The 12826-nt window shown below is 43.8% G+C and overlaps 1 protein-coding gene across 1 annotated transcript in view; it reads left to right on the top strand.

Annotated features, from left to right (window-relative positions):
- The window catches only part of ass1 (argininosuccinate synthase 1), a 28100-nt gene extending 27867 nt beyond the window's left edge, over positions 1–233 (top strand). Inside the window, exon 15 of the mRNA XM_029620455.2 lies at positions 12–233. Coding sequence (XP_029476315.1) covers positions 12–60 — 49 coding nt within the window. The 3' untranslated portion in view covers positions 61–233. The remainder of the gene's footprint in view (positions 1–11) is intronic.
- The last annotated feature ends 12593 nt before the right edge of the window (positions 234–12826 follow it).

Below are 12826 nucleotides of genomic sequence, written 5' to 3'. Positions count from 1 at the left end.
TCTCACTGCAGACTAAAGGAGCACCACCGTTTGCAGGGGGAACATCGCTCCAAGCACTAGGGCTAGACGGTCAGCCTCGGATCATCTTTCTCTCCCCTGTGTCTTAAGCAGCTTTACACTTCCTAATGTTTACTCTCACCCCTCTTGCCTTACCGGAGTAGTTTTCTAGTTGCATATTTCAAATGAGGGGTTTGTTACTGTATGTTGCAATAAAACGTATTTGAATCATTGAAGTGTATTGCTGTCACACTACATTTTGTGCTTAAGAGGGTAAATGACAATTCTTACATTGATTTAGTATATCTGATAGGTGTCCTTTTGGTACTGAACAGTCGTATCTGGGCACTGTTCCGTCAAGAGGTTAAGGGTATCAGGGAAGCTGTATCATGTAAACAGTATATGTAGATCAGTAGATGACGCTGTTGCCTAGTGGGAGGTTGGTTGGTTGCACTGGTGTGCTTGGGCCTTGTTGCTAGGCTAGCTGTCATCTACTGTAGTGGAAGTGATGAGGCTATTTCTGGTATGTGACGGAGCGACTGGAGTGAAAGGACAGGCCAATTGGGGGTCGACGTATATCAGGCTCAGCATGTGTGCTCTGCTCTGTTCATCCCAACTGCATATGGACAGACAGCCAGCAAGAGATGAACTTATGACACGTATATGTATTGCAGTTAAATGATACCTTCGCTTTGAGTCTCCATTGACATGGATGTGTGTGTCTCAATGCAGAATCAATGTTTTTTTTTTTAAATGTTTTTTTTAAATGAACCGTTTTTAAAGTTAGTGCCCTATAGTCTTATTATTTTTCATTCTTCCTCTCACACTATATGATCCAAACCCTCTCCAGATCTTGGGGTGTCCCACACTGTTGAAGGGGCGATAGGCTGGATGAGGAGCCGCCCTGAGCCTGAGGTGGACCCAGGCAGGAGCCCTCCTGCTGGGCTTAATGGCCGGTGGGGGATCCCCAGGTCCTTTCAGTCCCACCAGAACCCCTCAACCCTGCTCAATTACACCGCAGGCGTCTCAGTCTGCCTGGTCAATTACCAGCTAGCCCTGGCATTTAGTAACGCGTGCATACATTCAGCAGGTCGCCTGTAATCACTGGCCTTTTTGGGGGGGGGAATTGCTTGTGCAGAAAATGAGGGATTCAGATTAGCCAGTGAAGCTGAAGGAGAAAGGAGGGTAGGGTAGTACGACTGTCACTCTCAATCTGTGGTCTGTGGTGGGAGCTCAGTATAGCTCTGTGTAGGGGGAAGATAGTTATGACCTTTCACCTTTGTGTCTTACCCCAGGTCATTAGCCATATAAATGAAGCAGACTGACATGTGAACACTGCTAGGTGTGTGAGAGAGAGTGATGGAGAGCTGTGGTCTGTGGCAGCAGTCAAGGTGCCGCAGTTCAGAGCATTAACCACTAGCTTGTCCAAGGATTGGATGACATCATGAGAACGGCCTGGGCAGTGTGTACCGTGTGTGTTGCCTGTGTCTCGTGTTTCAGCGCCAGCCAGCCTCCTGCTCTGCCCGCCCACCTGTGGCTTCACGGCAACCTGCGTCTCTGTCAGGTATGAAAGCGAGGACACCTGACCAAGGGAATTAATCATCCTTGACCCTGAGTCAATTACCCCTCATTACCCACTCTGTGTCAGCCTCTCCAAGGAGACGCGCCACAATGGGATGACATGAAAGTCAACGGCGTCCCTGAATGGAGCCCTAATGGATGCTCTTCTGTCTGTCTCCGTAGGAGCAGACCTTCACTCTCTGTCACTCTCTCACTGCACACAAAGGACACCATTGTTCCCAGGTTACTGTGGCCTCTTGAGACGGATCCTCTAGTATTTTGTGACAGAGAGGGTGCACGGGTGCAGGTGATTTGTCTCTGCTGCAGTGAAAAATATGAACGACATGGACTGTAGTCCAATTTGTAACTGCGATATCTCAAATTGTGAATTCAGTTCAAATTATACATATTTTTTCTTTCTCTCGGGAATTCATCTGTACCTGCTCTAAAGTGTATAACTGAACGAGAAACGATCTCTTCAATCAAGTCAACCTCAAAAGTTTTCTGTAAACTGAAGTTAATGGCAAACAATGTAACAGTAAAGGAGGGAGAGCTGGGGGTCTATTAAGCACAGAAGATGAGTCTATTCTCTAACAGAACGTCTTGGTTCATTTAATCCCTGCCTACCTGTCTGGAGGAGTCAGGGGTCCCAGGTTCACTGACCTCTGCTCTAAACGGCAGCCAGCACAAAAGAAGCTGGAACAATAACAGTCCACAGGAGGTCAATTACCTGCAATTAGAATGCAAGGCAGGTCCCATCATTATGGTGAACCTGTAACCTAAGACGACAGCCCCATAAGCTTTCTCTATTATGTCTGTAGTGCACTTCACCCTGGGACTGGGAGTGTAGACCCTGCGTCCACGGTTCCCAGCTAGACACCTGGAAGAGTGGCAGTAACGCATGAGCGCAGTCCTTCCCTGTGTTCACTCCGTCTGCACGGAGGTAGTCTCTCCTGACAGATGGAAACATTAAGAGGCCGGGTCTCACATGAGATTTGGTTCTGGGGCAGAGTAGATTGGCACTGAGGAAGGATCTGGATGGGTGAAATAAAGTTCACAGTATGTACCTTATTGCCTTCAACGCCCCTGGGTGTACAGATCAGTGCAAATGAAGATGTGTGGGGAGGCAGACACTTTTGACTGTCGAAATGCACCCAAATAATATGCATGTAATCCTCAATGTTATGAAACCAATGTGTGACATTATCTGCATAGCATGTAGAGCAAATTAGTCCATCAATATTTTATAATATGAAACCAATTCCACCTGGTTGGGATGGAGTGTAATGCTGCTTGGTCCAGCACCAGAGGGGTTAACAACGTTCCCCAGAGGTTTTCCCAGAAAGCTAATGGGCCAGGAAAAGACAATGAGGTCATCCTCTCACTGCAGAGTGAGTCGGGGAGATTTACGACAGGCCGAGACACACCACAGATTGGTTCGGACTTACTATATACTCTTCTAGTGTTAAGTGGAACCGCTGGGATTAATGGATGTAGGCATTAGGTGACTTAATCCCACTGTGATGAGACGTGAGGATGGTATAAGGAGGTTTCACAGACGGTGACATGTGACACCGAAGATGCCTTGCCAAGTCCACCACCGTGTCTGACATATGAGTTGCAGTATGTTTAATGTGAAGCAAACCCATGCTGTGAAAGTGTATCAGAGAAACATAACAGCCTCTCCCTTTGCAGTACTTATTCTACAGTACTTGGAGTGTAGGACAACCTAGCTATCTAATATGCATGGATCCTGTGTTCACGGCAGTTGGGACAGACTTCGTTCTGGTGTCAAAGGACACTGGTATGTTACTTCCTCTCCCCAAAATCTATAAACGGATGGAGGACCATTATGGTCAAAGCCTCGTCTTTGTTTGGACACAGCCAGTAATGAAATATTGATGGAAAATGATAAATATTTTGCCTCCTGCTTATAATGTTGCCCGTCTGAGAGGGTTAATGAGTGTTTGGGATACCCTGTCTCCTGTTACAGCAACTAGACTTCTAGGGTCTGTCCCCCGGGGGCCATGGCTAATCGATAGCCTTTTACAATGCCAGATTAACTTTTTCTTGGTCTACGAGGTCTTTGTGGCCAGACTGAATCTCGTTCACCAAAATACAAGATTGAAATATGTTGGAAGGTTTGGTCGATTTACAATGTGGTCACTGCACAGAAATGGTTGTACTTCATCATCTGCAAAATATTGTCCAACACACTTTTTTACTTTTCATATTCTCAATATTATTTTAACAGTTATGTTAGGGGCGGCAGGTAGCCTTGTGGTTAGAGCGTTGGGCCAGTAACTGAAAGGTTGCTAGATTGAATCCCCGAGCTGACAAGGTAAAAATCTGTCAATCTGCCCCTGAACAAGGCAGTTAACCCACTGTTCATAGGCCATCATTGTAAATAAGAATGTGTTCTTAACTGACTTGCCTAGTTAAATTAAGGTTAAATAAATTAATGTTACCTGCTGTCTACTCCACCCCATTCATACCTCTCTTCCTCTTTGTCACAACAGTGTTCGTGTAGGGATAGATGTGAATGATGGTTTGCCCTGTGCCCCATTCAGACCAATACAAATCCATAGATGCCAAATCCATGGGGTTTAAAGCTTCTCTAAGAGGGGCTTTCCTCCCCCAGCCAGTTCCATAGAGGGAGTGGGCAGCCAGGAAGTCTTCACAGATCTCACCAGGGAGAATCAGCCAGGATCAGAGGGATCTGGTCTCTATCCCATAACCAGCTGCCCTGTGGTCTCGGACCAGCTCCAAAATCCAACTCCCCAGGGCAGCAGTAATGTAGTATGTTTATCTCAAATCAATAGATTTATCTCCCTGGCAGTGACTACACTCTCTGGCTCCCTCCCTGGAGTCTGCTGGTTTGTTAGCAGGCCCACTCATTATGTCCTTCGATTTGTTTCTGGGAGAGGTGGTGAATGGATGAGTGGCGTATCAGGTTCAAGGTGGTGATCCTTCTTGAGTGTATCCCTAGGAAGGTGATTTTAATGTTTAATGGCCCTGTTTACACTGAGTATACAAAACATTGCTCTTTCCATGAGACTGACCAGGGGAAAGCTATGATCCCTTATTGATGTCACTTGTTAAATCCACTTCAATCAGCGTAGATGAAGTGGAGGAGGCAGGTTAAAGGAGGCTACTTAAGCCTTGAGACAAAAAGAGAAATGGATTGGGTATGTGTCCTTCAGAGGGTGAATGGGCAAGAGAAAATATAAGTGCCTTTGAACGGGGTAGTAGTGATGTCTGATGAGGACCAATAAATTGGTAGTAGGTGCCAGACGCCCCGGTTTGTGTGAAGAAATGCTACGCTGCTGTGTTTTTCATGCTCAACAGTTATTCGCATGTATCAAGAATGGTCCATCACCCAACAGACATCCGGCCAACTTGACACAACTGTTGGAAGCATTGGAGTCAACATGAGCCAGCATCCATTCGACACCTTGTAGAGTCCATCCCCCGACGACTTGAGGCTGTTCTGAGGGCAATAGGGGGTGGAACTCAATATTTGGAAGATGTTCAGAAAGTTTGATCAGTGTGCTGAATATGTGCATGTGGTGTAATGACTGATGCTGATTGTCAGTGGTCGGTTGGAGTGTCTTGTTAGCATCTTTGCACATTCTGAAATCTTCATCAGAGCCACTTTTTTCTTAATGACCACTTTACACTACTGCTCTAATCAGAGAAATACACCGGTGCAATAGTATATATAATATAATATAATATATATGGATCACTTTCACCACTAGAGGGCTAGAAAAAGCACCTCATATTCTGATTGATTCCATTTGTGCTTCAACAGAGATTGTAATGAGACAGATTTCAATTGTGGATCCATGTCTTTCTCTCACAGAGAGAGAATAATCAGCCGGTACAACTTGCATTTTATGAATACTTCCTTGAATACTTCCTTATTTTCATTTTCGTTGTTGTGGAAACAGACATACATATTAACCAAGGTTGTGAACTGTGAGCCTGATTAACCAGGGTTGTAAACTGTGAGCCTGATTAACCAGGGTTGTGAACTGTGAGCCTGATTAACCAGGGTTGTGAACTGTGAGCCTGATTAACCAGGGTTGTAAACTGTGAGCCTGATTTAACCAGGGTTGTAAAACGGTGAGCCTGATTAACCAGGGTTGTGAACTGTGAGCCTGATTAACCAGGGTTGTAAACTGTGAGCCTGATTAACCAGGGTTGTAAACTGTGAGCCTGATTAACCAGGGTTGTAAAACTGTGAGCCTGATTAACCAGGGTTGTAAAACTGTGAGCCTGATTAACCAGGGTTGTAAACTGTGAGTCTGAAGGGAAATGTCTGTTGCTTTTAAAGAATAAAGACTATTTTGTTTACTATTCCTGCTGATGTGTGTGTTGATTTCTGTCTGGGTGGCTTTGAATGGCTGGAAGCACTGTGGGCTCCTGTCATTGAAAGGATACACTCTAGACTCTGACTTATGCAGTGATGACAGGTGAAGCTTTAGCTGCTGGAAAAACAGCAGCCAAACACTCTCTTTGTCAGTTCACGGCGAAAAGAGCTCACACACAAGCCCATTTAGCTATTATTTCCTCTCAGTCGCAGATAGACACACAATAAAGTGAACATTTTCAGAGGAAAGAGCTGGGGAAAGAAGAGGAGAGTAGGACAGGTGGGGCAGGAGGGCAGGAAAAATTGGTGGAGGGAAGAGGTGGGGTTGATTGGTGGCAGGGCGGGGTCATGCTGTCCCAGAGGAGAGAGAGAAATAGTGGAAAACATCCGTAATTTTCACCGCAGGATCCCATGTAATTGAGTCATTTGAAATACAAATACAGAGCTGAATCAAAGCAAAGTGGCTGCGGGTTGGGGGCTGAGGAAGCTGAAAAGACAAGGGGGGAAATAAGGAGGTAAACGTGTACATTTCCTGTCATTGGAGAAAGACAGTCTGTTTTCAAATGTTAATCTGTCAAAAAGAAATTGGGGAATTGCAGGATTTGTCCTGTCAGGGATTTTTATTTTAAGATACTCCTTCTCCAGCCGTCATACAGTTTCATTTCATTTCTGTTTTTTTTTTCTCACTTTTGCATCAGTGATCATTACTGATCAGATGCCTTTTTCTCCTGCCTGATCTCCTTTTTAATTTCCTATTGTCTGTAGTCTTCTTATAATTACGCTACACTGGTAGTGAAAATGATCTTTCCCTTTACTGCCTTTTGAAGTTGCATTTTATGAAACTTTTTTTTGGGGGGGGGGGTTTCCTCTTTCCATAGACAATGATTTTGTATTTGAAGGAAAACTGAAAGCTGGACAGAGAGAGATACCTAAGAGGGTTCTCAATGAAACAATATCCCTGTATGTATCCTGCCTTCAGAATTCCACATATAATCGCAGTATCTCTCAGCATGTAAGGCAATTACAGTTTTATATGGCCCCTTCTTCTGCAGGAGAGGGTGAAATATTCAGCGGCAACTGGGATAAGTATGCAAGTGTTTGTGTTTAACCTTTCTATTTCCCAATAATCCCCCGAGGAGGTACTGTTTTCATAATCCTGCATTTTCTGAGCTGTTTCAAAATGGTGTTAAATTAGCTTCTTATTTTTTAGCTTCTATCCATGTTTCTTTTTCCAAAGTAATTACTGAACAAGCCCAACATCTGGATATTTCATGGTTCTGGGGTAGCTCAATTAAAGCATTTAAACTCAGTAAAAAAAATAGAAAACATCTCTTTTTCAGGACACTGTCATTCAAAGATAATTCGTAAAAATCCAAATAACTTCACAGATCTTCATTGTAAAGGGTTTAAAACACTGTTTCCCATGCTTGTTCAATAACCTAGAAAACAATTGAATGAACATGGAACAGTCGTTAAGACACTGACAGATTACAGACGGTAGGCAATTAAGGTCACAGTTATGAAAACTTAGGACACTAGAGGCCTTTCTACTGACTCTGAAAAACACCAAAAGAAAGATGCCCAGGGTCCCTGCTCATCTGCGTGAACGTGCCTTAGGCATGCTGCAAGGAGGCATGAGGACTGCAGATGTGGCCAGGGCAATAAATTGCAATGTCCGTACAGTGAGACGCCAAAGACAGCGCTACAGGGAGACAGGGTGGAGAGCTGATCGTCCTCGCTGTGGCAGACCACATATAACAACACCTGCACAGGATCGGTACATCCGAACATCACACCAGCAGGACAGGTACAGGATGGCAATGCACAATCCCTCCATCAGTGCTCAGACTCTCAGCCTATTGCGGACAGAGGCTGGACTGAGAGCTTGTAGGCCTGTGGTAAGGCAGGTCCTCACCAGACATCACCGGCAACAACGTCGCCTATGGGTACAAACCCACCGTCGCTGGACCAGACAGGACTGGCAAAAAGTGCTATTCACTCACGAGTCGCGGTTTTGTCTCACCAGGGGTGATGGTCAGATTCGTGTTTATCATTGAAGGAATGAGCGTTACACCAAGGCCTGTACTCAGGAGCGGGATCGATTTTGAGGTGGAGGGTCCGTCATGGTCTGTCACAGCATCATCAGACTGAGCTTGTGGTCATTGCAGGCAATCTCAACGCTTTGCATTACAGGGAAGACGTCCTCCTCACTCATGTGGTACCCTTCCTGCAGGCTCATCCTGACATGACCCTCCAGCATGACAATGCCACCAGCCATACTGCTCGTTCTGTGCATGATTTCCTGCAAGACAGGAATGTCAGTGTTCTGCAATGGCCAGCACGTCTGGGACATGTTGGATCGGAGGGTAAGGGCTAGGGCCATTCCCCCCAGAAATGTCCGGGAACTTGCAGGTGCCTTGGTGGAAGAGTGGGGTAACATCTCACAGCAAGAACTGGCAAATCTGGTGCAGTTTACAAGGAGGAGATGCACTGCAGTACTTAAATGTAGCTGTAGCTGGTGGTTACTTTTGATTTTGAAAATTAGCACTCATATGTATGCTTGTATGCTTTTTTCACAACTGCATGAATGCGTAAGCTTAGCACTACTGTACTTCACTCAAAACCAGTTCAAACACCTGGCTTGCATTTAGACAGGCAGCCCAATTCTGATATTTTTCCACTAATTGGTCTATTGACCAATCACATCAGATCTTTTTCAGAGCTCATCTGATTGGTTAAAAGATCAATGAATGAAAAACAATATCAGAATTGGGCTGCCTGTCTAAATGCAATCAATCATGGAGACTGACAATTGCATGTGTGCATTTATTCCCCCTCACCCATTTATACTGTGATAGATCTACGTCACAAGCCTGAAGCAAGTGGAACATTCAGAGGAAAGTCATGTTTTTGTCATTTGGAAGGAATCCCACAGGTTGGTTATTCTTCAGCATGTTGTTGTACAGCTTAGCTCTTACCACAGACACACACACACACACACACACACACACACAGTGAGAAAGTCTGTACATTTCACCACAGACGACCCAGGAGACAAGAGACCCTTCTCAACAATAATGGAGAGGAGAGGGAGCAACATGACACTTGATCAGCCTTGTATGGTAACCACACTCTGCACACCCCACCATCCCCTCCATTCTCATGAAGGTTCCCACTGTTGACTGGCAGGACTCCAGAGGCCCACCACACCTGCTTTGGCTATCCCTGTTCTCCTGTACCGCTGGGAGAGAGAGAGAGAGACTGGGGGCTGCAGGCGGCCGAATCTCTAATGGTTCTGTGTGAATTTTACTTCCCTTCCTACCCATCCCTGAGTCTGAATACATTGCTGAGCACATGGTAGCAATATAGGCGCAAGATCATACTTCACAAAAATGTGATATCTTAATTTAGTGGTGTCAGTCTGGTTATGGTAATGGGAACCCCTACTTCTCAGCCACTTAATTTCTTCTCTTCTTTTTTGGAAGTGATAAAATGCATGAGGCTGAGTAGGCAGGAAAATTTATATCTCTGTGTCCATAAGAGGCAGCAGACCAAGGGAACATCAATCTCCTTGTCTCACAGGCCACCCAAATCAGTCATGTCCAAGCACCCCACAGCATTGACACATGTCTATATCCCACACATACTGTACACGGAGTATACAAAACATTAAGAACACCTGCTCTTCCCATGACATAGCCTGACCATCTGAATCCAGGTGAAAGCTATGATCCCTTATTGATGTCAATTGTTAAATCCACTTCAATCAGTGTAGATGAAGGGAAGGAGACGGGTTAAAGGAGGATTTTTAAATATTGAAACATGGATTGTGTGTGTGCCATTTAGAATGTGAATGGACAAGACCAAAGATTCAAGTGCCTTTGAACAGGGTATGGTAGTAGGTGCCAGGCTCGCCAGTTTGTGTCAAGAACTGCATCACTGAAGGGTTTTTCATGCGCAACAGTTTCCTGTGTGTATCAAGAATGGTCCACCACCCAAAGGACATCCAGCCAACTTGACACAACTGTTAGGAAGCACTGGCGTCAACATGGGCCAACATCCCTGAGGAACACGTTCAACACCTTGTTGAGTCCATACCCTGATGAATTGAGGCTGTTCTGTGGGCAGAAGGGGGTGCAACTCAATATGAGGAAGGTGTTCCCAATGTTTGGTGTACATACAGAGAACATATTGTTTGCATTGTTAGGGGAAAATGTAAAGCACTGCATTTCATGGACAATAAAAAATAAACATAAAAATAGGCTACTCAAACAAATGTGCTTTCATTATACATAGTCTCCAAATGAATTTGAGTGAGGCCTACTTGCATCTTGTTCTTGTAGCATTGGGATTGGGTGGAAGTTAAGGAACATGAACTGTTTTGCATAAACGTCTATAAATTTGAGGCAATTTTACTTGCCTCTCTCCAAAGTGCTGGAATCTGCCAGATGTGTAACGATAGATGTTTCCACATGTGCAAGGACAAAATGAGAAGGAAAATCAATATTCCTCCATTTTCATCTCTCTGTAGGCTGTTTTGGGTCCAACCAGATTGGTTACACGATGCTCCCCATATTACACAATAAAACACGTCTTTACTCATAAGGAATAGGCCTGCATGCAAAAACAGACACATTTAGCCAACTGTGGAGGCAATTGTAACACACAAAAAAAAACATTTTAAAACCAATTGCCTTGTAGCCCATTATCTGAGTAGGCTACATTCAGTGTTAAACAAAGGAGGGCACACAAATAGTAACAGAAGAAAATTAACATAAAACTGCAAATTTGTTTGAAAATGTTTTGCCAGTTAAATAAATCCTGTGACCTGGTCAAATTCAAGACCATACGCACTGTTAGCGATGTGACAAGGGCGATGTGAGGAAGTGGTAAAAACTTTTTACCTGGAAACAATTCATATTTATTTAACCAAACATTGGTAAAATAACAGTGTTGTGCTACTGCATACTAAGTGGGCAAGTTTAAAAATACACATCAGCTTGTACTTATTTTTATACAAAAACATTTCTAAAGAGCATTCCAAAACAAACATTCACACCTAATGCCTCATGTAATCAAACATTTTCATATTGATCAACATGCTGCTCGCGCTCTTTAAAAATCAAAGGTTATGTACAGTTGAAGTCGAAAGTATACATACACTTTAGCCAAATACATTTAAACTCAGTTTCACAATTCCTGACATTTAATCCTTGTAAAAATTCCTTGATTTAGGTCAGTTAGGATTACCACTTTATTATAGGAATGTGAAATGTCAGAATAATAGTAGAGAGAGTGATTTACTTCAGCTTTTATTTCCTTCATCACATTTCCAGTGGGTCAGAAATTTACATGCATTATATTAGTATTTGGTAGCATTGCCTTTAAATTCTTTAACTTGGGTCAAACGTTTCAGGTAGCCTTCCACAAGCTTCCCACAATAAGTTGGGTGAATTTTGGCCCATTCCTCCTGACAGAGCTGATGTAACGGAGTCAGGTTCACACACACTTTTTCAGTTCTGCCCACAACTTTTTTATAGGATTGAGGTCAGGGCTTTGTGATGGTCACTCCAATACCTTGACTTTGTTGTCCTTAAGCCATTTTGCCACAACTTTGGAAGTATGCTTGGGGTCATTGTCCTTGGAAGACCCATTTGCGACCAAGCTTTAACTTCCTGACTGATGTCTTGAGATGTTGCTTCAATATATCCACATAATTTTCCACTCTCATGATGCCATCTATTTTGTGAAGTGCACCAGTCCCTCCTGCAGCAAAGCACCCCCACAACATGATGCTGCCACTCCCGTGCTTCACGGTTGAGATGGTGTTCTTCGGCTTGCAAGCGTCCCCATTTCTCCTCTGAAACATAACAATGGTCATTATGGCCAAACTGTTATATTTTTGTTTCATCAGACCACATAACATTTCTCCAAAAAGTACAATCTTTGTCCCCATGTGCAGTTGCAAACCGTAGTCTGGCTTTTTTATGGCAGTTTTGGAGCAGTGGTTTCTTCCTTGCTGAGCGGCCTTTCAGGTTATGTCGATATAGGACTCGTTTTACTGTGGATATAGATACTTTTGTACCTGTTTCCTCCAGCATCTTCACAACGTCCTTTGCTGTTGTTCTGGGATTGATTTGCACTTTTCACACCAAAGTACATGAATCTCTAGGAGACAGAATGCGTCTCCTTCCTGAGAGGTTGGATGGCTGCATGGTCCCATAGTGTTTACACTTGCAAACTATTGTTTGTACAGATGAACGTAGTACCTTCAGGCGTTTGGAAATTGCTCCCAAGGATGAACCAGACGTGGAGGTCTACAATTTTTTTCTGAGGTCTTGGTTGATTTCTTTTGATTTTCCCATGATGTCAAGCAAAGAGGCACTGAGTTTCAAGGTAAGGCTTTGAAATACATCCACAGGTACACCTCCAATTGACTCAAATGATGTCAATTAGCCTAACAGAAGCTAATAAAGCCATGACATCATTTTCTGCAATTTTCCAAGCTGTTTAAAGGCACAGTCAACTTAGTGTATGTAAACGTCTGACCCACTGGAATTGTGATACAGTGAATTATAAGTGAAATTATCTGTCTATAAATAGCTGTTGGGAAAATGACTTGTGTTATGCACAAAGTAGATGTCTTAACCGACTTGACAAAACTATAGTTTGTTAACAAGAAATTTGTGTAGTAGTTGAAAAACGAGTTTTAATTGACTCCAACCTGTGTATGTAAACTCCGACTTCAGCTGTATGTAACCACGGTTTTGTGAGCTATATGGGTCACTCCAATATATTGGTATCACTCCACAGTGGAGGGATACATCTGAGGTGAGGATTTACAGATTCACTCCTGTGTACACCTGTGTCATGGCTGGGGTCCGCCCCTATATA

Source organism: Oncorhynchus nerka, linkage group LG19 (assembly GCF_034236695.1).
Source record: "Oncorhynchus nerka isolate Pitt River linkage group LG19, Oner_Uvic_2.0, whole genome shotgun sequence".
In the NCBI taxonomy this organism is placed as follows: Eukaryota; Metazoa; Chordata; class Actinopteri; order Salmoniformes; family Salmonidae; genus Oncorhynchus; species Oncorhynchus nerka.
The sequence above is the reverse complement of the archived record's forward strand: the minus strand, read 5'-3'. Positions and strand labels throughout refer to the sequence as shown.